The following is a 21,915-nucleotide window of genomic DNA, read 5'->3' as shown; positions in this document are numbered from 1 at the left end:
CGATATTTCAATCCCCATCCCTTCTGCTCTTCTCAAAGTAACCGGTGCGCGTGCGGACGTGGGTCTGAGGGTGTATGCACCCAACTCGCGGCGCGGCGGGACCCCTAGAACTGCGGGGCTCTCTCCCATCATCTTCTCCAGCCTGGTACCTTCTTTGACTCCACCAGCCTGCTCGCGCCGGGTTCCACCCTCGCCTTGCCCCTCAGCCCCGCCCTAGGCTCTCTCCGCCACGCCCCCTCAGGGGGGTCCGGCTCAGCCCACCCCAGGCCCGCCCCGCCCCCTCCGTCTCTCACCCTACACCGCTCCCCACTCGCAGCCCGATCCCTCCCCGCCCTTCGGAGGCTCCCTGAACTCGCCCCGCCCCAGCCCCGCCCCTTCCGCCTCTACCCTGTGCGGCTCCAAAGCTGTGGCCGCGCGTGGTATCGTCTCCATGGCGACGCGGCGTCTAAGGTTCCACGCTCCGACACCCGCGCAAACCCTAGCGGGGCTGGCCTTTGGTGACTGCCCTGCAGGGGATCGGCGTGAGAGGGCCACAAGCGGGTAAGAGACGCCACGGCGACTGCGGTCTCCCTCTCCCCATCCCCGGGCTCAACCCTCATCCCAGAAGTCCCCAGGCCCGACGCCTGAGCCCGCAAACTTTTCTGCACCCTCCAGGTTAGGGTTCTAGGGCCGAGGTTGCGCGCGAGAAGGTAGAATCCACGCGGCTGGAGATGCGCCTCGCACTTAGCTTCCTCTTCTGGCTGCAGTTGCGCCCTGAAAAAGTGATATTAGTCTCTACGTGGGTGTGAGTAATAACGGGGCAGTTCTGACAGGCAGGTCTTCACACCCATACTCTGACCTGCCGATTTCCACGCTCCAACTCCCCTTCTCCGCCCCCCCGCAAATGAAAATAGCCACGTTCCATCTTGGGGCTGCCGGCTACTTCCCTCGGTCCTCGCCCCGCCCCCCTTTAAAAATGTTTTTCTTTTTACTTTTACTTGGTTTTGGAAACAGCTTAATGGCCAGTAGGAGTGAGCACTCACTGGCTGTGGTTAAGACGTCATTACTCTCTAGACATAACTTGCTCGGCCATAAAAAATTTCGGTGGAATTTGGACAAATTATTCTCCCGGGACCTTGTTTTCATCTTCTGTAAAATGAGGGGCTTGGACAACGGATCACTTGTAAGGTTCAGTCTTCAGCCTTGAGATGACAAAATTGACCTGAGATTTCTAAATTCATATTGGGGTCTTTTGACTACTTAAACTACACTGTGTCCTGTGGCATTTAAATTAACACATGGCATAATTATACATTTATCGTTTGACTTCCCAGAGGTAATAGGTTAATTGGATGAATCTGTTCTTAATCCCAAGAGATCCCTGAAAGTTTTTTTTAAATAAATCTGAAAAAGACACTGAAAATGTCTTTAAACTTGTTTCATTCTCCTAAAAACCAAATACAGTGATCCTCAAATCCACCTTGTTAAATTTTTTTTGCTAATTGAAGTTTTTTTCAATCTTAGGAAAACAACAGCACTGCTCTTTATAAGTGTTAAGAGTTTACCAGACCTGAATTCCAACAACTTTGTATGAATTCCAGTGCACTACTCCAGTATTCCAGAGTTTCAACCACCAACTTTGAGCTAAATCTTTTTCCCCCTTCTATGCCCCATCCAGTCTCAATTATGTACTTAGATCTGACTTCCTTAAGTCAGAGTTCACCTTCAGCGCTCTCCTTGCTAGGCTGTAGGTAATAATAACAATAGTAATAGGAGGACTTGTAATAGTGATAATTGTAGTAGGAGATAGGTATTTATTATTTGCTATTTATATTAACCCTCACAATAACTCTGAGGCAGGTAGTATTTTTATCCTCATTTTACAGTTGAGGAAAGTGAATCATAGAGGGGTTAAAGAACTTGCTCAAGGTCACACAATTTGCTGGGATTTGAACATAGGCAGTCTAATTCCAGAGTCTTAGCACTATATTGTGTAGTAAAGGAAATATACACAGTTTATATATAGTCACTTCCAAATATGAATGTAAGTGATAAATGATCATTGAAACCATTTTATACACATTTGAGCTATGCAATGAAATAATGCCCCATGTCCTATTATGTTTCCCCATTAAGCTCCTCTAGGATGGAGGATAATGCTTCATCAGCTCTGTCTTTCCTCACCACAGTTGCAGGGCCTGAGCCTGTAGCTGTCTGTGAGTTCATTCTTTGCCTATTAGTATACAAGATAGCTTATAAAAACAAATAGCACAAATGGATAAAATAATCGCACAAGTGGGATGAAGAAAACATGTCTTCCAATATTACAAGAAAAACCTAAAATAAGAATTTTGAGAAATCTGAATTTTAAAAGTCAGTGACTCATTTTATGAAAGGTTTTTTTGAAGCCTGTAGAATCGAAATAAAACCTGCTTGGCCCAGTGGCCGCTGGCCAGTAAACATTTACTTAGAGGAGTAGGGGTACTAAATGTTTCACATTGTTTTTTTGGTACTAAATATTTATTGTCCAGTGTGCGTATCTCAAATTGAACACATTTCAAGTTCTCAATGGCCATATGTGGCTATTGGCTACCAAATTGGACAACAAATCTCTAGTTTAATACGTTATTTTCTTGTTTCCTTCCTGTTCCATTCACTCAACGAATATTTATTGAGCACCAGATTATGTGACATGGAGTGCACTAGACACTAGAGATTTTTTTTTAGGGTCGCTTGAGTTTATCTGTTCTTTATAGCCAAGGAAACCCACTATGTGAACTAATTGGCTCTTGAGAGAGATTTTTGATTGTTGAGAATCAATTTTTCCTTAAAGGCTGGAACTACATCACATAAAACTCAAGAATTGCTGGGAGCCATGTTTTGCACCATGTGTAGAAAATCTGTCTTCAGTGAGACAATGTAGACCACATGCCAGGAAGAAGCTGAGATGAACAAGGGAAAGTGCCTCCCGCCCGCCTTGAACACAGCTGTATCCACTGTGTCCTGACTCCCACACCGCTTAGATATTCAACTGTTGGATTCTATGAGCCATCGCTTAGGTTTCTGTTTTTTGTTTTTTGTTTGTTTGTTTGTTTTTTGCCTCAACTAACTGGAGCATGCAAACGAGAGTTCAGACTAATATAGCTAAGAAGACAAGAACCAATTCCTTTTTTTTTAGAAATGAGCTATAGTGACCCCCCACCCTGGCCCCCAAAGTACATTTTCATTTACATAAAACACAGAATATTTTCAAACAAATCTAATCACATAATTATGCCTTTACAAGTCACTTTGTCATGCACAATGTATATACTTATTTAACCAGATACATTTGCTGATTAATTACCCATCTTTTTATATAAATCTTTCAATATTTTTTTTTCTTAAAAATAAATCTCCTTTTCCTCAACTCTTCTCAGAATCATCCTTCCTAAATCTATGAGCCTTTCTTTTTAATTATAAGAGCAATTAAGTCAATTAAGTTACTCTCTATCATTCCAATGATTTCATAATTCAGTCAATATCTGAGTACCTTTAAAGTGGTGTGGGACCCACACTCATGAATAAGAACCAGTTTCTGTTCTCAAGAAACGTCCATCCTGGTGATGCAGTCATTCCACCACTCTAGTTATCTGTCTGCCCATTGCCTATGTGCGTATCCTTGACTGATTCTTTTCCTCCACCTGCTTCTTAAATATTGGTGTTTCCCAGGGTTCTATCCTTGGCCTTGTCTTATTCTACATGGGCCATGCCATCTATTCCCAGTTTTCTCCAGCTACTCCGTTCATCATCTTTTCTCTTGAGTTCCAACTCCCTTTTCAATAGAGTAGAACAACACTTGATATCGTAGTATAATCTATAGGCATCTCCAACTCAGAATTTCCAAAACCAAACTCCTTATCTCCTAGAATGTGCTCCTTCCCTGGTGCCCTCATCCTAGTCACCCAAGCTGGAACCATCAAATTCTCGTTCTCCCTCACTTCTACGTCCAATGACTCTTAGTTTCACCTCTCTCGTTCCAAGTGTATCTCCCTGGCTTTATACATCATCATCTTTTCCCTGGATTAGGGTTTGGCAAACTTCTTCTGTAAAGGGCCAGATAAGAAGTATTTTAGGCTTTGTAAGCCCGACAGCCTTTGTCAACACTCAACTCTGCCATTGTAATTTGAAAACTAGCATTGACAATGTGCAAACAAATTCTAGTCTGTGTCCCAATAAAATTTCAATTTACAGAAGTAGGCAGTGAGTCATGTCTGGCCTGTGGGCTGTAGTTTGCCAACCCCTGTTCTGGACTATTGCAGTAGCCTCTTAACTTGTATCCCTACCTCCTGTTCTCTCTCAGATTTACCCTCCACAGAATTTCAAAGTCTTGGTTTGCTTTCCATTGCCTACTGGTTAAAGCCCCAAATCCTTAGCACGGGGCAATTAATGACTTTTAAAATTTGCTCCCACATATGTTTCCAATTTCATCTCTTACCATTCTCTAACACACGGCTGGGCTTCTCTTCCCCTTCTGTTGACTGACTACTTGGTCTTGACTTGGTTAAATAAATGCCAGCTTCTTTGTGAAGCCTGACTCCATCTTTCTTCCCAAAAGCAGGCAGAATTAATCACTTCTCACTGTGCTTCCACAGGTTATGTTAATTCTAGTATTTTAGCTCTTATTACATGGGATCAGGTATGTTAACCTCATTTGGTTTCAAGGAGTAGGAGCCGGTTAGTCAAGGTCTCGTTTGGCTTCACATGACAAAAACAACTCCTGCTTGTTTCGGCAAAAAGAGAAGTTAACTGGCCCGTGGTAAAAGTAGAGGTTGAGCTGGAAAACAGGGACTCAAACATCATCAGTGGTGTGTCTGTCTGTCTCTGTCTCTCTCTCATCTCTTCATCACTCTTCCCTTATTCTTTTGTATATTTTACTTCGCTCTCAAGCCACTTTTTCTCTGAAGGCTAAAACACATGGCTAGTGGGAGCTCTAGATTCGTGTTCTTTTACCTCTGTGACAATTCCACTTGGAAAAGTCTCAGTGAAATGTTGTGATGAGCTTAGCTTGGGTCACAGGCTCACTCCTTGGTCCGGTCACTGTGTTAGCTTACGAATTACTCTGGTTGTTCGGTCTTAGGAAAGTACTACTCCTGTGTTCAGGTGGGCTGGATCTGTTAACCACGTAAGGAGGAAGGGGTTAGCGGCAGACAATACCTTATTCCAGGGATACTTGTATAAAGTATATCTGGGGGAGTATAGCAAACCCAGAGAACAGGCCTCAAGCTTGATTCTGGAACTGGAAAGTTGTTCAGGGACAACTCTGTTGACTGGAATCTCTCTTCCTCTGTCTTTCCAATTCTGTCTCCACTGCCTGCTGACTCTCCTTGGGTATCTCCAGTCCATGAGTTCAAAAGAGGGATTTGATTGATCCTGTTTGGATAGTATGGAAAATTACATTGGCGCTTCTTAGAGGGAAGGATTTCATACAGTACTTTGAAGCTATGGTCTGTCCTATTTATATAGGAAGCTAGTACTTGTTTCCACTATCAAATTATGAGCTTCTCTTATATCCCCAGAGCTTACCACAGGCATATTGGATACATAGTAGGTGCTCATCAAATGTTTGTGTTAAACAGACATTGAATGTTACATGAAAATTGGCAGCTATCATCACTGTGTTCTCGTTCCGATTACCATTAGGACTGTTGAAAAACATCAGGAGAATCTGCCCATGTTCCAAAAGCCAGGGTGGGTACTTGGTAGAGACTCAAAGAGCTGATTAAATGAAGTTGTAATGTTAACATTAACCATAATCAATAATAATGAACATACAGGGCATATACCTGTATACCGTTCTTTCTGGATACCTTGACCCCAGTTTGAACAGGTACTACTGGGTGGAGAAGAGAATTGAAGTAGCACAAGGCCAACATACTGCTTACATGCCTGTAAGAGATGAATAAACGGAGATACAATGGTATTGCTAATTTTAAATTGTAGTTTTTAAAAAAATAAATACTGTATTTATTTTGTTCAAAGTTCAAGAGGTACTTATGGACGTCAAGTTAAAAACTTCTTCCTATCCCAGTCCTACAGCCATCCCCTTTTCCTCCCCAGAGTCAACCAATATCATCAGTTTCTTTTCTGAAAGTGTTTCCTCTCAGAGATATTTTTGTATGTCATAGTCATTGAAAAATACATATTACCAACACAATGGCTGTCCCTCATCCTGCTCAGCTTATCAGTCACTGCTGTAACTTTACCTGTGTTCTCAATTGCTCTGCTCTTTCCCTGGAGTCAGTGATCTTTCTGAGCAAGTATCATTACTTTGGGGTTTGTATGATTTTTAAATTAATTAATTAATTAAAAGTCGTCAGAGCTAGTCTGCTTGTCTCAATCACAGTAAAGCCTCCTTTTTGTTTCCCTAAGCAATCTAATTGGCTTCACTTCCTTTAGATAAAACATCGAGTTGTTTCTACAGTGTCCCTCCTATGTGCCAGGAGCTGGGCTAAACACTTTATCCCCAGTCATCCTATTTAATCCTTATAATGATGCAGTGAAATTGGCACCATTGTGATCCCTGTTTTACAGATGGAGGAACTGAGGCCTAAAGAAGTTCAGTAACTTACCCAAACTTACCTGGCACGTGACAGAACTGGAAGGTGAATCCAGTCTCTTCACTCAAGAGCCCCAACTGTTGAGTATTACTCTGTACTGCCCCCTAGGAATTCAGTTTTATGAAAGGAGATCAAATGGGCACTTCCTAGGCGATGATAAAGTCAGACCCAGCAGAGCCTGGGCTAGGCTCTATCAAGGGCTAGGATTTGCCCACTCTAGGTTTTTCTTCTACCAGGTGAAAATAGGAGGAGAATTATATGCACTGATATTTCATCCAGGTAGAGGGTGGATTGTAGCAATCCATAAAGATCCTACAGCTAGAAAGGAAAAAAGAGCTCTAAATATAAAGAGATGTCTACCCAGACATATGGGTACCCACGGGATTGTGGAAATCTGTAGAGGCCTTATGTAGTTCATCACTGCATTGTTTCAGTGTCTGAGCTCTATCTACTGCCCTAGAAAATCAGGAATAAAATCTTTCATTCTAGAGTGTGGCCTTCTACAACTCAAAAAGAGCCTTGCTTTTATGATAGACTAGCTCTGTGTGAGCTTCTCAGAGGGATAATCAAATTAATAACATGATGTTTGGCTTGGTTAGGGTTGCCCAAAAAACAAAGCCTGAGGCAAGAGTTTAGGTACTACTGCTTTATTCAGGAGTGCAGATCAGTGTGAGGAAGCTGGATTAAAAAAGAGAAAAACTTCATACAGAATAACAAAGCTTCTCTTTTATTGTCAACAGTTTTGGCCCTGAATTTTGTATTCCAGAAATCCCTCGGTATGTACTAGTACTACTAATTTTAAAAGTCTGGCTTGGGTGTGGGGACAAGTGTTGGACGAGGGGGAACGTGAATTGTTATCTATGAAAAATTTCTCATACATTAAAAAAACCTTGAGTCGATTTTTCTCTTTGCGATTAGAATGTAATTTATGCAAATATATGAAGGGCTAAGTTAAAGGAAAATCAGTTTACATAGGACAGTTAGGAAAGGTAAAAATTCACAGAGAAAACATTTTAACTTGTAAGTATTAATAAACACAAGAGAACTTATAAGGTAAGATTATATTTTTAAACGTATATTTGGATAAAAATGAAAGGTTAATTTCTAAATGTATTTGTTGAAATAATATTTTATTAAAAATACTCTATCTTGAATGGAAAAATTTCTTGTTCTGGCTTATAGACACTCTATAAAAGTGTTTTCCATAACATGAATGAACTGGAATGTGGCAGATGGTTTAGATTACATCTTGTTTTGTCTTGTTGAAGTGGAGGAGAAAAGAGGTGGTGTACAAGTGAGCCAAGCTGAATTTATGATTTTTAGGGTCAGCTCAGTGGGAAAGGTGAGTCTTTAACTTGCTGTTGATTGCATTTGAATCTAGATCTAGAGACCAAGTTACGAGTATATAAGACCAAAATAGCAACAGAGAGGGGCTAATTTAATACATCACTTTTCTAACATGCAAAATTATTCCTATAGCTCTTTTCACATAGACTCCAAGGTGAAATGGGGAGAAAGAGTTGAGTTCTCTAGACTTGTTTTTCAAACCCAATTTCATAATCCAGAAGAATGAGGTCTTTCAGTTACGATGGAAATAATGTTACCAAATACAAAAACAAAATACATACTTAATACTCTACCGACAAACTGAGTTTTGCCTTCTTTGTTATTTACATTCTGAATTTATGCAAGTATTTAAAGACTTGCATAAATGAAGTAAATATTTTGGTTTTTGCAGGAGTTATCTAAGCAAGACAGATGCTATAAAGAATACATAAACTATTTTTCAGGATGTTCTATTTCTATTTTACTATCAGTATATATAGTTTTTGAATAATTGTTTTGGTATAAAATTACTTTTTATCCTAGATAACAGAAATGTTTATATAAAGGCTATGAATAAGTTATTTCAAATACCTCAAATGAAAATAATAATGCTAGTTTTTATTTCTGCTTCTATTTTAGGCACCAAAATATATACAGAATGGCAGATTGTTAGAGTTTGATTCAAAGGGTAAATGATTCATTACTTAAAAAGAATATGTTTAACCATCATTTTGTCCTAAATATTAAGAAGATAGTCTACCTGAATGGTTGACTGTGGTTGAAAGACTTCGAAATTAAATCCTTCATTACTGTTTGTCATTCAAAAAAATGCCTAAATATTTACCATCAGGAATTTCTATTAGGAACATCACTATTGATAAAATACTGAGGTGTTTTTTATTCTTTTCTTTCAGAAAAAGTGATGATTGAACCAAATGAAACAATGTCAGAGTAAGAAAATGTCTGGTTGTGCAACTTATCTATCACATGCCTTTTGAGCAATTGAGAACTAGATAATGCAATCATTTGCCACCCAATTAAATTTGAAAGGCCAGAAATGCATGGAGTAGCACTTTAGCTTTTGCTTTAGTCAAAACAGTTGTTACTAGATAAAAGGACATTTTAAATGAAAACTGAATTTGATCAAAATGTAGAGATATAGATAATATTCACTTCCACTTTTAAATGCTTAAACACCAACAATTCTGTATTTTACTTACATCATTTTCATTCCTCATTCCTGTTTCCCTTTAATACTTGCTCATTTCTTTCAGAATCTCTCTAAATTAACATTTATTTTAAAATTAAACAGATTATTTACTATGAGATGAATCGTTACTACTAAATAAGGAAAATATATAATCACCCCAAGTAGTTGAAGACATTGGTATTAAAAAGAATCATAGTTGAGTATCACTTTAGTAGCCAAGCATTAAGTACCTGGTTTGTTTAAGGCACTGATTCTGATCGTTCATCAAAGCCCTTCCTGAAAAGATCATCTCCTATCCTCTGAAAAAAAAGATTCTATTATTTATTCCATGAAAAATTACACTTTGAAAATTGATCATACAACACATTCATAGAGATCAATTATTGACAAATTGGTAGGCACCATTCTGGTGGGATTCTATTCAAATTAATATTATTTTGGTTTATTCTGAATATTTTGGCTAGGCGAAAAATTAAAATTAAAAATCCACCTTGACTTTGTTGTAAATTATATATTAAATACGTATTTTTATATTAGCGCATAAGATATAACAGATCAGTGATGAAAATCATTGATTCCAGATTAAATGTTATAGACAATCAGAAAAAAATAAATTCCCTGTTAGAAATATTAATCTATATGTAGATAATAAATAAATAAGTGAATCCTATTACGTTGTTGAAAACATTTAAATTTAAAAATCTAAGACAATTTTAGTCTTTGAGGGAAATATAACTTTCAACAATAATAGCGGAAGTTAGTAGGTCATTAATGCAAAGAAATTACTGTTTTGTCTACTAATAGCCCCAATGTTCTTAGACTGTGATAGCAGTGTTGGAACTGGAGCAAGGAGGAATCCACGTCCTGAGGTAGTTAAAACCCCAGGGATAAATCAAATGCAGCCTGGGCCAAAATAGAAAAGCCGAGTGACTACTTGTTCTCTTGATCTTATTAATAATGGCATCTGCTTATCAAACTCCTTTTTGCAAGGTTAGGATGATCGTGTTCCCTTTAATTTGCTTACAGAGAAGAGTTTGGGTTGGGTTTGGTTGTTGTTTGAAGTGGGGGATAGGAAAGGATGGTTAGTGTAGCCCGTAAGCTTCACCATGGTACAGCTTTATTGCCTCAGGTACCTTACCCAGAGTTGAAGGCAAACAGGGCTAGTCCTGGCGGGGGGAAGATCAAGTAAGAAAATAGAAAATCATGGGAAACCTTTGGTTGGGAACAGTGTAGCTGAACTGCAAAGTTGATGAATTTTCTCCATGTGGCTTCCATTCCGCTTTCCACCCTCTACTGTCTCCATAGTCTGACTGGCAAGTAGAATTTGCCTAAAGGTCCTATCCAGCTTGTGTTAGGGAAAATTAGAAGTTTTCTTTCCCCACCAGTTCTTTACCTTAATCTTCTAATTGGTTCTTCATTCTAGTCTGAGCCATAAGGACTTGATAAACTGCTAGTTTCAAACTTCTCTGCATGCAAAACCCACATTTATCTTTTCCTTTCCCTCCCATAGATCCCATGTGTGAAGAATACTGTCTGCCCAACAAATTGCATTTAATTAACAAAATTTTCAGTAGTAAAGGTAAAATACAGCGGGTGCCAAAAAAATGTATACACATTTTAAGAAAGGAAAAAAAATGTATTAAAATTGTAATAATATATACCAATAACAAAAGATGAATACAAAGCATGTGTATACATTTTTTTTTTTTTTGCACTCCCAGTATATTTTTAATGCTGGACACAGTTTTATAGGTCTTAGACCTTTGATCTTTTGGGATTTTTGGTCAAGCTTTTGAGATGTGAGGTAGAAATCGCTGAAACAGATCCACAGCACTCTATGAGGCTGAAAATGTTATTCCATGATATGTTTTATCTTTTCTAAAATGAAGGACAGTTATTTTTTTATTCCCATTTTTACACTTGAAGTAAATGCCTCTTTGGACGAAGACCAGGATTGGCCAGCAAACTTTATACATCAGCAATACAAGTTTCTCTAAATGTAGTCAAGACATTCTTAGAAAAGTAAGTTTTAATTAGTTGTTTTAGGCCCATGTTTGACAAATTATAAATAATTTTAAAACAAAGTTTAAAATATAAACTTCCTGAAAAACTTGTTAATTCCAATAGAAATTTGGGGACATTTCGTAAATATGCCCAATGCTCTTAAGTAAGGAATAATCCCTAAAGCCTAGGTTATCTACTCTCTAGCATAAATATATTCCAGGCAAATATTTAACTTGACTAACTCTCTAACCTTACAGATACTAAATTAAATATCTTCCATTTCCAAAGGATACTACATAAAAATTTGAATGTTTCCTTAATTGTAACTATTTAAATTAAAGAGATCTTTTGGAGTATACTGGTTATCTATTTTTCTTAAATGGTTAGAGGCGTTATTACCATAAATAACATCACTTTTCTCAAATGGAAATCAACAGGTTATAGTTGAAGAGTAGGTCAGACTTTGGGCCTTTGAGTCTTTGAAACGGTATATGAGAAACACTACAGCAAGTGAGCAGAAAAGGAATCCATATTTTACTATTAAAATGATGATTTGGTTAATGCTCATACATATTTTTATGATACGTCCACTGCTTCCAAATAGTAATATCCCATTTATCTTCTGTCTGTTGCATATGTTGGCTTTCCCCATGTTGTATCATTAAGATTTTTAAAGACATTTCCAATTATTCGAATACCCAAAACTATACTAGCTAAATTCCCTTCCTTGGGGGTATAACTTAATGAGTATATAAGTACTATGTTTCATATTTTCTTCATAGTTTAACCTCTCTTACAATTGATGGCATCTCATACTTAAAACTTGGCAATGCTTTTTGTTTCTTAAATAATTGTGTGTCTTCTAATAAATAGATGGTATCTTAGGTTCAGCAAAATACTGTAAATTGTGTGTTGGGGGAAAGGCAGGCAGTAAAGGCCTTTTATCTAGATTAGCTATTAGAACAAATGAATCCTAGTAATCACTTGTGGTGACCTTTGGCATAACAAGAATCTCACCGTGCTAGAAACTGAATCCCTAAGTCACTTCTCAACTTCTCATATATAGAGTTTCTTCTTGGATGCTTTTTTTCACAAGTAGAAAATCTAGGAGGGCAGAGGCAGAACAAAAGTAAATCATCTTTGCTGTGCATTTTGTATTACCAGGGAGGGTTTTGCTTTAGCAGCATACACTGGAGAAGTGAAGATTCTATTCCCTCCCATAGTATTAAGAATATCACAAGCTGTTCAGCCTCTTTGCTAAAATCACTTCACAAGACCACTAACTGAACTGCAGTGCTAGTGTTCTGGATTCATATTTCAATGGGGAAAAAACAGAGCCAGGATAACTTTGGGGGGAAAATACTTTGCATCTTTTTATATCTTGCATTAAAACTAGAAGTTGAATTTTCTAAACTTGGTAAAGAAGATACAGGTATTAAAAGAGTCTTAAGACCACGGAAAGCAGCCTTGGAGTTATTTTTTCCACCAGCATGGGTGCCTATGTGTAAACAGTACATCACATAAGACTCCTATGTCTCAAATTATTTACTGACGTGAGGTTTCAGGCTTAAAGGGTAAAGGAGAAAATTAACCCATTTTTATTTCAGTGACTTAATGGAAAAGCAGGCTACTTTATTTTATGAGCAAGGGTTAATATGAGTGTTGGACTCTCTCCGTAAGTGTAGCATTTAGCAATGGTAAGAACTGATTTACAAACTTAAAGAAAAAAACTCAAGGCTGGTATTCCTTAAATAATTTTATTCCATCACGTATACCATAGTGATGTGCCAAAGACGTTACTAAAACTGCTTATATGCTTTAGGTTAACTCTGAAAAGACACTAAGAATCATTGCACGGAGACAAATGCCAGGTAGAAATTGAATTTTATTAATCATTAGTAAAATTTATTTTTAATGCTTTTCCACGAAGAAGATACTGCATTTTAGCTATTTAGTTTATTGTTGGTATATTATATTGTGTGTTTATATTAAGTGTGTGTATATGTACTTTGTTTAAAGCCTTAAACAGAATTGTGACCTAGGAAAGTATTTTTTCACTATTTAACATTTAGGAAGGAAGTCTCTTCAAAAAATATCGAAAATAAAGTCTCTTTAAAGGATACTGAAAATAGAGTATCTTCAAAGAGTATTGAAAATAAAGATACAGAGACAAATCTACAGTCGAAACTATGGTCATCTTCCTTCTTAAAAGAAAGCACAGGTAATACCATTTGTTTTATTTGAGTAGCTTCTAATTCAGCCCTCCTTCACCATGACTTTTGGGATTTTGACAACTTTATAGGTCTGGGACGGGTCATGGAAATAAGTAATTCTTCAAAGTACTGGATGATTCTGATATGTAGTCAAGGGTCCATGGGTATAAATTACATAAAACAATACTGATAGGGTATTAAATTTTAGAATGAGTTAAAAATATCTATAAAAGCATTAACAAGTTCCATTCATTCATACTAAGTGCTGGGCGCTGGTGTAGAAACTGTGGATACGATAGCAAATAAGCAAGGTCCTTGCCCTTTTGAAGTTTACATTTTAGAGGAAGATAGCCAACTATTAAAAATAAATAATAAACAATAAAAGACAAATAAGCAAGACGATGACAGGCTGTGATGGGTGCTATTATGTTAATAAATGGCACCTGGGAGAGAACTACATTAGATCTAGGGATCAGGAAACCTCTCATGATGCTCAGTGTGTGTTTGTGAATCAAATGAGACAGTTCCTGTGACATCACACAAAGTCCTTAGTTCCCTATTCTGAGCTTCCCCTGATGACATCAGTGTGAAGAGTCAGTGAAGAGGGTGGGTACACACTGGCAGGTCAAGGTGTTTATGAGCTGATGGAGACTGTAAATGAAACAGAAGCAGGTAGGTGGCCCGAATATCCCAGCCATCATACTCTTAGAAGGACATGGTATCCCTTTTCAGGGTAGCTCTTTTTGTTTAGAGTCAGGAGTTTGCTTTAGAGTCAAGAGTTTTCCCAATTTTTTTTTTTTTTTTTTTTTTTGATTTTTGTTTTCTTGACATCGTAATCTCTCAAGTTCTCCTGGATTTCCTAGTTTTCTTCTGTCAAACACAAGTGTTTCTGTATTATTTAGAGTAGTTTATGGCCACACTCCCATCAAAGAACGCATTTCACAAAACTTCCCAGACACTCAAAATCTTACAAGAAAGGGATGGTGTAGGACAAGCTCAATTTGAAACAGAAAGACATCCGTAGAGCCAAAGGAGTCAACAGGCTACTTAATAGTTTCCCAAAGAGATAAGTTTAGGAAACTCATAGTAAACTTTGTTTTTAATTACTTTAATAGTAGTATATTTTAATGTGTGTTAGAAAAAAGATAAGACATGGTTAAGAATGTGGACTCTGAAGCCAAACTGACTCCCAGATCTGACAATTAGCAGTGTGCATTGGGCAGGTGGTTAGTCGCTGTCCCTCAGTTTCATCTGTGAGTGGGATAAAAGTAGTACACACCTCCTTGGGATATTGAGAGAATTAAAGGGGCTAATATATGTAGTGTTCAGAAGAGTCAAATGGCATATAATGTTCGTTATGATTATCACGTTACTTTTATTAATACATCCATCAGTTTCGTGGATGATAATATTTATGATCTGACAAAAATTATATGTTAAAAAAGTAGTTCAAAGAAAAATATTAAATAGTATAGTTGATACTCATATACGGCAAAATGGATGAAGATAGTATAAGAATTAACTGATGTTTGGAAAATGTTCCAATAGATTGGTGCCATAGAAATTTACATTTAAAATATTTCTCTCATCTGTCACCTCCTCTCCATCCCTATTTTACCAGGGTCCTGTCATTAATCATCTCTCTCACCTAGACTTTTTAAAGAGCCCTTTAATGTCTCCCCTTGCTCTTTTTTTTTTGGTAGGGGAGGTCTTCTCTCAAATACGCTTTCTACCCTGCTATCCCAAGTTTTCCCTCAGAAATGCAGAATTGATCATACTTGTTTCCCTACATAAAATCTTTCATTAGTATCCCCTTCATTCTTAGGATAAATTCCAAGGCTTCTGGCGACAAGACTCTCCATTATCCAGCTAGCCCCTGCCTCCCCTTCCAGCCACGTCTGTCATTTTCAGCCTCCACCATTTCAGCCTCAACCTTGACCTTCAAACAGCCTCAGAGTGCTTATCGTGCCACACACTTACTTACTTCTACGTGGGCTCATGCTGTCCCTCTCCTTGGAAAAACTGGTCCACTCAGACTGGACAATTCCTGACCACTCCCTACACTGGGATGGGGCCCTCCTTTGTTCTCCCATTTACCTAGTACACATTTTTATCACTGTACTTCCATACTGTTTTGTAATTAGCATAGTGCCAGGTACCGAATGGGTAATCAGTGGTACTTATTTTTTATTTTTCAGTCACCTGTGTTTGGTCGTAGGTACTGTGACTTGACATTAAGAAAAATCATTATTTCTTCCTAATTTGTGTGTGGTTGTGGGTGTGGGTGTGAGAGAGAGAGAGAGAGTGTGTGTGTGTGTGTGTGTGTGTGTGTGTGTGGAGAGGGAGACAGAAAGAACTTTATTCTCAGGTATCCAAGGAGTGATATGACCTAAGAAGAATTACTTGCTTCTCAGCCTCTCCAGTCTTACTTTTACTCTTCAAGCTCTTTATTTCGTATTTACCTTCCTATGAGAACAATTTAGGAAATATATTTCTGGAGATACAATAGCATTATTTTTTTTCATGAAATTACTATATTCTTTATAAACAAAAATGTTTCCATTTATTAAAATTTCAAGCACCAAACAATCAACATCAGCTCAGTGTTATTGGTTTTGATTTTTTCCTCTTCACTTGGAAGTTTTGTTACCTTTTTTGAAAATGGAAATCAGTTAAGTTTATTGCAGTGCTGTTTAGTCATGAAAAAAAAATTAGCTTCAGAACAGGAAGTAATATACTGAACATTACATTATAATTTAGGAGTAACCATTTTTAATTTTTGAACTTTTCAGTATTTATTGATTAAATTATATTCTATTTTAGGTGAGGTGAGCAAAGATACAGTCATTGCACAGCAGGACAAAAATAATAAATATTGCCTTCAGGATATTGATGATAAGTTGTCCGAAACAACAGATAATGATGGTGAAGATGACACCAATGATGAAGATAATGATGAAGACAGTAACCCAAATAAGTATACTCGTGCCCCATTAGAGTTAATGGCAGAAGTAAGTTTCACTTGTACGTTATAATTTAAGAAACTTAAAAATGTTAAAATAACTAAATAGGGCGGCTGGATGGCTCAGTTGGTTAGAGTGCGAGCTCTGAACAACAGGGTTGCCAGATCGATTCCCACGTGGGCCAGTGAGCTGTGCCCTCCACAACTAGATTGAAAGCAACGAACTTCCACTGAGCTTCCGGAGGGGCAGCCGGATGGCTCAGCTGGTTAGAGCGCGAGCTCTCAACAACAAGGTTGCCGGTTCAATTCCCACATGGGATGGTGGGCTGTGCACCCTGAACTAAAGATTGAAAATGGTGACTGGACTTGGAGCTGAGCTGCGCCCTCCACAACTAGATTGAGGACAATGAGCTGCCACTAAGCTTCCAGAGGGGCAGCCGGATGGCTCAGTTTGTTAGAGCATGAGCTCTGAACAACAGGATTGCTGGTTCAATTCCCGTGTGGATGGTGGGCTGCGCCCCATGCAACTAAAGATTGAAAATGGCGACTGGAGCTGAGCTGCACCCTCCACAACTAGATTGAAGGACAACGACTTGGAGCTGATGGGCCCTGGAGAAACACACTGTTCCCCAATATTCTCCAATAAAAATTTTTTAAAAAAATAAATAAAAATAAAAGCACTTCATTAAAAAAAAATAACTAAATAGTATATAGCCTTGAAGTTTAAAAAAATAGTTAAAAGATAACCTTGTCCATGTATAGATGCTTCCCTGGCTACACATCTCTCTTACTACGTATACTAGGTTACAGGTGAGAGAAGATTCTGGAAGTGACTTACAATATTCTGGTCTTCAGGGACTTTTTTTTTACTTTTATTAAAGTGTGTTTTTCCAGGACCCATCAACTCCAAGTCAAGTAGTTGTTTCAATCTAGTTGTGGAGGGTTCAGCTCACAGTGGCCCATTGTGGGGATCAAATCGGGAACCTTGGTAAGAACACCATGCTCTAACTAACTGAGCTAACAGGCTGCCCCCTTGAGGACTTTTTTAAGGAATGCTTTCTACATAAAGCATGGGCACCATGCTAGTTACTGGGGTCATTTATAAATAAATAAGAAAGACATGTCCTACCTGTGAAATTAATAGGCACATATTATTTATATAATACAATTTATGATAAAATTAAATATGTGCTAGTAGAAGTATTTATAAAGTTCTCTGGGAATAGGGAGGATTAAGTGACTGACTGAGAAAAGAAGCAGGAGAAAAAGGATAAAAGGAAGGATTTTTAGAGGAAGATACAAAAATGCATCTTAGGAACTTAAAGGAAGAGGGAAGTGTAGGAATTCATCTGATAAACAAGTGGAGAAAGCATTCCTAGCGTAGAAAACGGCATGTACAAAGGCGTTAAAGCCTAAAATGTCACATGCAAACATTGTACATAGACATTTGCTAATAATTCTATGCAGAACAAAACAGTTTTACCTCAGTTATTGTGGTATCACAGTCCACCTTTAATATTATACAACTTCATGTGTATTGTAAGAACTTCATAATAGTACATTTTCACTTCCCCTTCCTATCCTTTGTGTTATTGTTGTCAGACGTTTTACTTCTATATATAATTTCCACAATATATTGTCTCATTATTTTTGTTTTAAATGGGCAGTTATCTTTTAAAGAGATTTTTTTAAATTGGAAAATATCTTTTTTGGAACACATTTCTGATGTTCTTCATAACTTTGTGTAAATCCAACTTTCCACTTGATATTATTTTCCTTTTGCCTGAAAAACTTCCTTTAGTGTATGTTATAATGCGGTTCTGCTGGCGATGAATTCTCTCAGCTTTTGTATTTCTGGAAAAGTCTTAATTTCACCTTCATTTTTAAAGGATATGTTAGCTGGAGAATTCTAGGTTGCCAGGTACTTTGAAAGGTGGCTCCATCGTCTAATAGTTTCAGAAAAGATGTCTGCTGTTATTCTTATCTTTATTCATCTGTATTATTATTATTGGTTATGATGTGCTTTGATGTGGTTTTCTTCATATTTCTTCTGTTCATTGAGATTCTTGGATCTATGAGTTTATGGTTTTCACCAGGATTGGAAAATATTCACTTATTAAGTCTTCAAACATTTTTTTTGTACATCTGCCCTCCCTCTCTTCATTTGGGCTACAATTACACTTATGTTAGAACACCCAATATTGTCCCAAAGGTCACTGATGTTCCTTTTTTTCTGTTTTCTTTGTATATTTCATTTTAGAAATTTCTATTGCTATTTCCTCAAGTTCATTATCATTTCTTTGCAGTTATACTCTTCCGTTAATCCCATCCTTCCTCTTTCCCTCCTCCTTTCTCTCTCTCTTTCTATCTCTCAATCTCTCTCTCTCAAACATGTTAATATATATTCATTTTAGGTATTCTATTTATCACGTCTAGAAGCTTTATTTAAAATTTTATGTCTATCATTTCTCTCTTCCATACTGTTCATATTTTCCTCTACTTTTGAGCATATGGCATATATTTTTAATAGTTATTTTAACATACTTATCTGCTATGCTCTTATCTTTTTGAACTCTACGTCAGTTTTTCTTGATTAAGTTTTTTTCTGCTTATGGGTCATATTTTCCTGCATCTTTGCATGCTTGGTAATTTGTTACTGAATCCTAAACATTGTAAATGCCATGTTCTTAGGTACAGACCTTTGTTGTTTTACTTTAAATATTGTTGAACTTTGATCTGGGATACACATTGAGTGTCTTGGAAGCACAGGTATCACTTTTTGAATCTTGCTTTTAAGCTTTGTGGGGAGGACCCAGGGCAGCCTTTATAGTGTGGGAACACTACGAAGTGAGGACTCTTCCCCGTGCTCTGTATTTGGAGGACCTTCCATTCTGGCTGGAAAGAACATGAACTCTTCTCAGCCCTGTGTGAAGTCCAGTGATTGTTCCACTTGCTCATTCTAGTGATTCTTTCTCAGTAATTCTTTCTTCTAGTGATTCTTTCCATTTGTCAATCTTTGTTCAGCCTCAGATAGTTTCTTCATGCTCATATGCAGTTCAGGACCAGCCAAATACTCCAAGAGACAACTCTGCAGGTTGCTGGAGCTCTGTCTCTTTGTGAAGCTCACTGCTCTCTTGAAAATTATAGCCACATTGGCTTCTCTGAACTCCAAACTGTTATTTCAACTCAGATCGCTGGTCTCCATTTAGATTCTCCCTGCCCATGCTGGCACCTGGAAACAGCCTAAAAGCAGTAAGCTGAGGCAATCATAGGTCCCATCTTGTTTCCCTTCTCTTAGAATGTGATGTCTGTCCTGTGATGTCTGTTGTCCAGCATCTGAAAACTGTTGTTTTATATATTTTGTCCAGTTTTCTGCTTGTTTAAGGAGGGAGAGTAAATCTGATCTTTGTGAATTCCATCATGGCTGGAATCACATGATTTTTAGCACAAAGAAAATGCTAATGTGCTTGCCTTCTTAGATAATTTAACCCAAATGCTAACCACGGAATTATATAAGGAAATCAGACGTATTTACTGTATTTTCTTTCTAGACTAAAGCATGTATAGGGAATTTTGAAACGTCCCTAAGAGTATAAGGTGCTTTTAGTAAGGGGAAAAAAATTGATGCCAAGTGTTGGAAAGATTTCACTTAACCAAACCTCCTTTTGACTGGACATCAAAATCATTCATGAATTATGGAGCATTCAGAGGCCCTATTTGCCAGACTCAAACTGTCTAGAGTTGCTCATTTTATTCTCTTTCCTTTTTGACATTTAATTATAAAAGTAATTTATGAATTCATTTGCATATAAATAGGCAGTATGAGATTGCTTATTTTCATATCTTGTGTTGTACTTGTGCATAAGATCTTTTGTTCTCAGAATGCATCCCTCTTAGTTTTCCCAACTTTTTGTTTTGAAATTTTTCAAATCTATAGAAAAGTTGAAAGATTGTAACAGTGAACACATGTGTACGCTTTACCTAATTCACCACTTCTTAACATTGTGCTGTGTTTACTTTATCTCTCTCTTTTCATAGATAAGGCACAGATACAGCCTAGAAAAATATTTTTGGCAGAAACCTTTGAAAGTAAATTTCAAACATCATAAAACTTCACCTCTAAATACTCGACAATGGGTCTCCTAAGAATAACTTCATTCTTCATTGTAACATCATACCCTTATCCCATCTAAGAAAATTAACAGTAATTCTGTAATAAAATATATTCAAATTGAGATTTTCCAATTTGTCTTTAAAATGGCTTTTATAATCGGATTGTTTTTTCCAGTCAGGATTCCATCAAAATTCATGTTTTGAGTTTAGTTGTGAAGCATCTCTTTATTTTGAATGTCACAAATAATATAAGACCAATTCCTTTAAACCTGTCTTTGGCTTAATTTTGAAGTCTTAAGTAATTCTCATGAAAGTCTTTAACATCCATTGCATGAATGTCTTAATTTCATTGCCTTTTGAACTGTTAATAGGAAATATATTTATGAAAAATTGGTCAATGCAAAGGAGACTTTGAAATTGATTCCATGTACCTTTTCATTTTCTGAGGTTAGTGTTATCAATATAATGCTCCATTAAATAGACTGGATATTAGTTGATATTAAGAAATTCTTGTTAATTTTGTTAGGTGTGGTAGTGATAATGTGATTGGGTTTTTAATTTAAAGTGAAATGAGATGATATCTGCTAACTGATTTAAAATAATCTAGGCGGGGGGGAAAGTGTGGTGATACTGATAAAACAAGATTAGCAAAATGTTAATTTTTGAAGGTGAGAATTGGGAGCATGTATTTCTTTTGCTACTTTCTCTACTTCTGTGTAAATTTAATTTTTCCATAAATATTTGAGAAATATAAACAGGTAACAAAAGTAAGTGCAATAACAAATTAAAACTACTTAAAACTAAAAGATATTCTTCTAAATGACACTTGAATTAAAAATAAAATTCAAAACTAAACTCACAATCTATTTAGAAGATAGTGATAACCATAACACTAAATTTTAAAATCTTTGAGAAATGCTTCAAGTTTCAAGTGCTTTGATGATGATAATGGTTCAAGGAAGTGACAATAAATGAACTAAATATTAATGCCAAAAACCAGAAAAAGAACAAAATAAACAAGGAAAATAAGAAAAAGAATTCAAGGAACAAATTAATAATTCAAAATAAAAACCAAATATATCAATTCAAGAGCTGGATATTTGAAAAAAACAATGAGATACATCAACCACTAGATATTACAATTAAAATGGAAGAAAGCTACAAATCGGGGTGAAAATGAACATCTGAACCTGAGACAAGAATAGATTTTTAAAATATAAGAATTATTAATATGTGAATAAATGAGAATTGTGATAAAGTTAATGATTTATAGAAAAATCTCTAGGAGAGTCCAATTTACATTAGAAAAATACAAATAATTTAATACCCATGGAAGAAACTTAGAAAATTGGTAAAAAACTTTTTTTTAAAATGACACCTGGGTGTTTATCAAATGTCTGGAAATGTGTGAGAAGTGCCTCTTTTGTATGAGTTGATGCTCCTGTCTCTTGCAGTGTAAACCTAGTGCATCCACATATGGTTCAGAATATGTCACACACAAGCAAGAAC

The 21,915-nt window shown here is 36.9% G+C and overlaps 1 protein-coding gene across 7 annotated transcripts in view; it reads left to right on the top strand.

Annotated features, from left to right (window-relative positions):
* Positions 1 to 409: 409 nt before the first annotated feature.
* The window catches only part of ERICH2 (glutamate rich 2), a 29,995-nt gene continuing 8,489 nt past the window's right edge, over positions 410 to 21,915 (top strand). The window contains exons 1-9 of one of the 7 annotated variants that reach the window (XM_033112399.1): positions 411 to 540; positions 6,553 to 6,623; positions 7,319 to 7,354; positions 7,847 to 7,920; positions 8,544 to 8,592; positions 8,819 to 8,855; positions 11,041 to 11,136; positions 13,191 to 13,339; positions 16,155 to 16,342. In XM_033112399.1, coding sequence (XP_032968290.1) covers positions 7,891 to 7,920; positions 8,544 to 8,592; positions 8,819 to 8,855; positions 11,041 to 11,136; positions 13,191 to 13,339; positions 16,155 to 16,342 — 549 coding nt within the window. In that variant the 5' untranslated portion in view covers positions 411 to 540; positions 6,553 to 6,623; positions 7,319 to 7,354; positions 7,847 to 7,890. Of the gene's footprint in view, positions 541 to 6,552; positions 6,658 to 7,318; positions 7,355 to 7,760; positions 7,921 to 8,543; positions 8,593 to 8,818; positions 8,856 to 11,040; positions 11,137 to 13,190; positions 13,340 to 16,154; positions 16,343 to 21,915 lie in introns of all 7 variants that reach the window. The other 6 variants (XM_033112396.1, XM_033112398.1, XM_033112395.1 and 3 more) reach the window with 6 other exon arrangements.

This window comes from Rhinolophus ferrumequinum, chromosome 8 (genome assembly GCF_004115265.2).
Source record: "Rhinolophus ferrumequinum isolate MPI-CBG mRhiFer1 chromosome 8, mRhiFer1_v1.p, whole genome shotgun sequence".
Taxonomy (NCBI): domain Eukaryota; kingdom Metazoa; phylum Chordata; class Mammalia; order Chiroptera; family Rhinolophidae; genus Rhinolophus; species Rhinolophus ferrumequinum.
The sequence above is the reverse complement of the archived record's forward strand: the minus strand, read 5'-3'. Positions and strand labels throughout refer to the sequence as shown.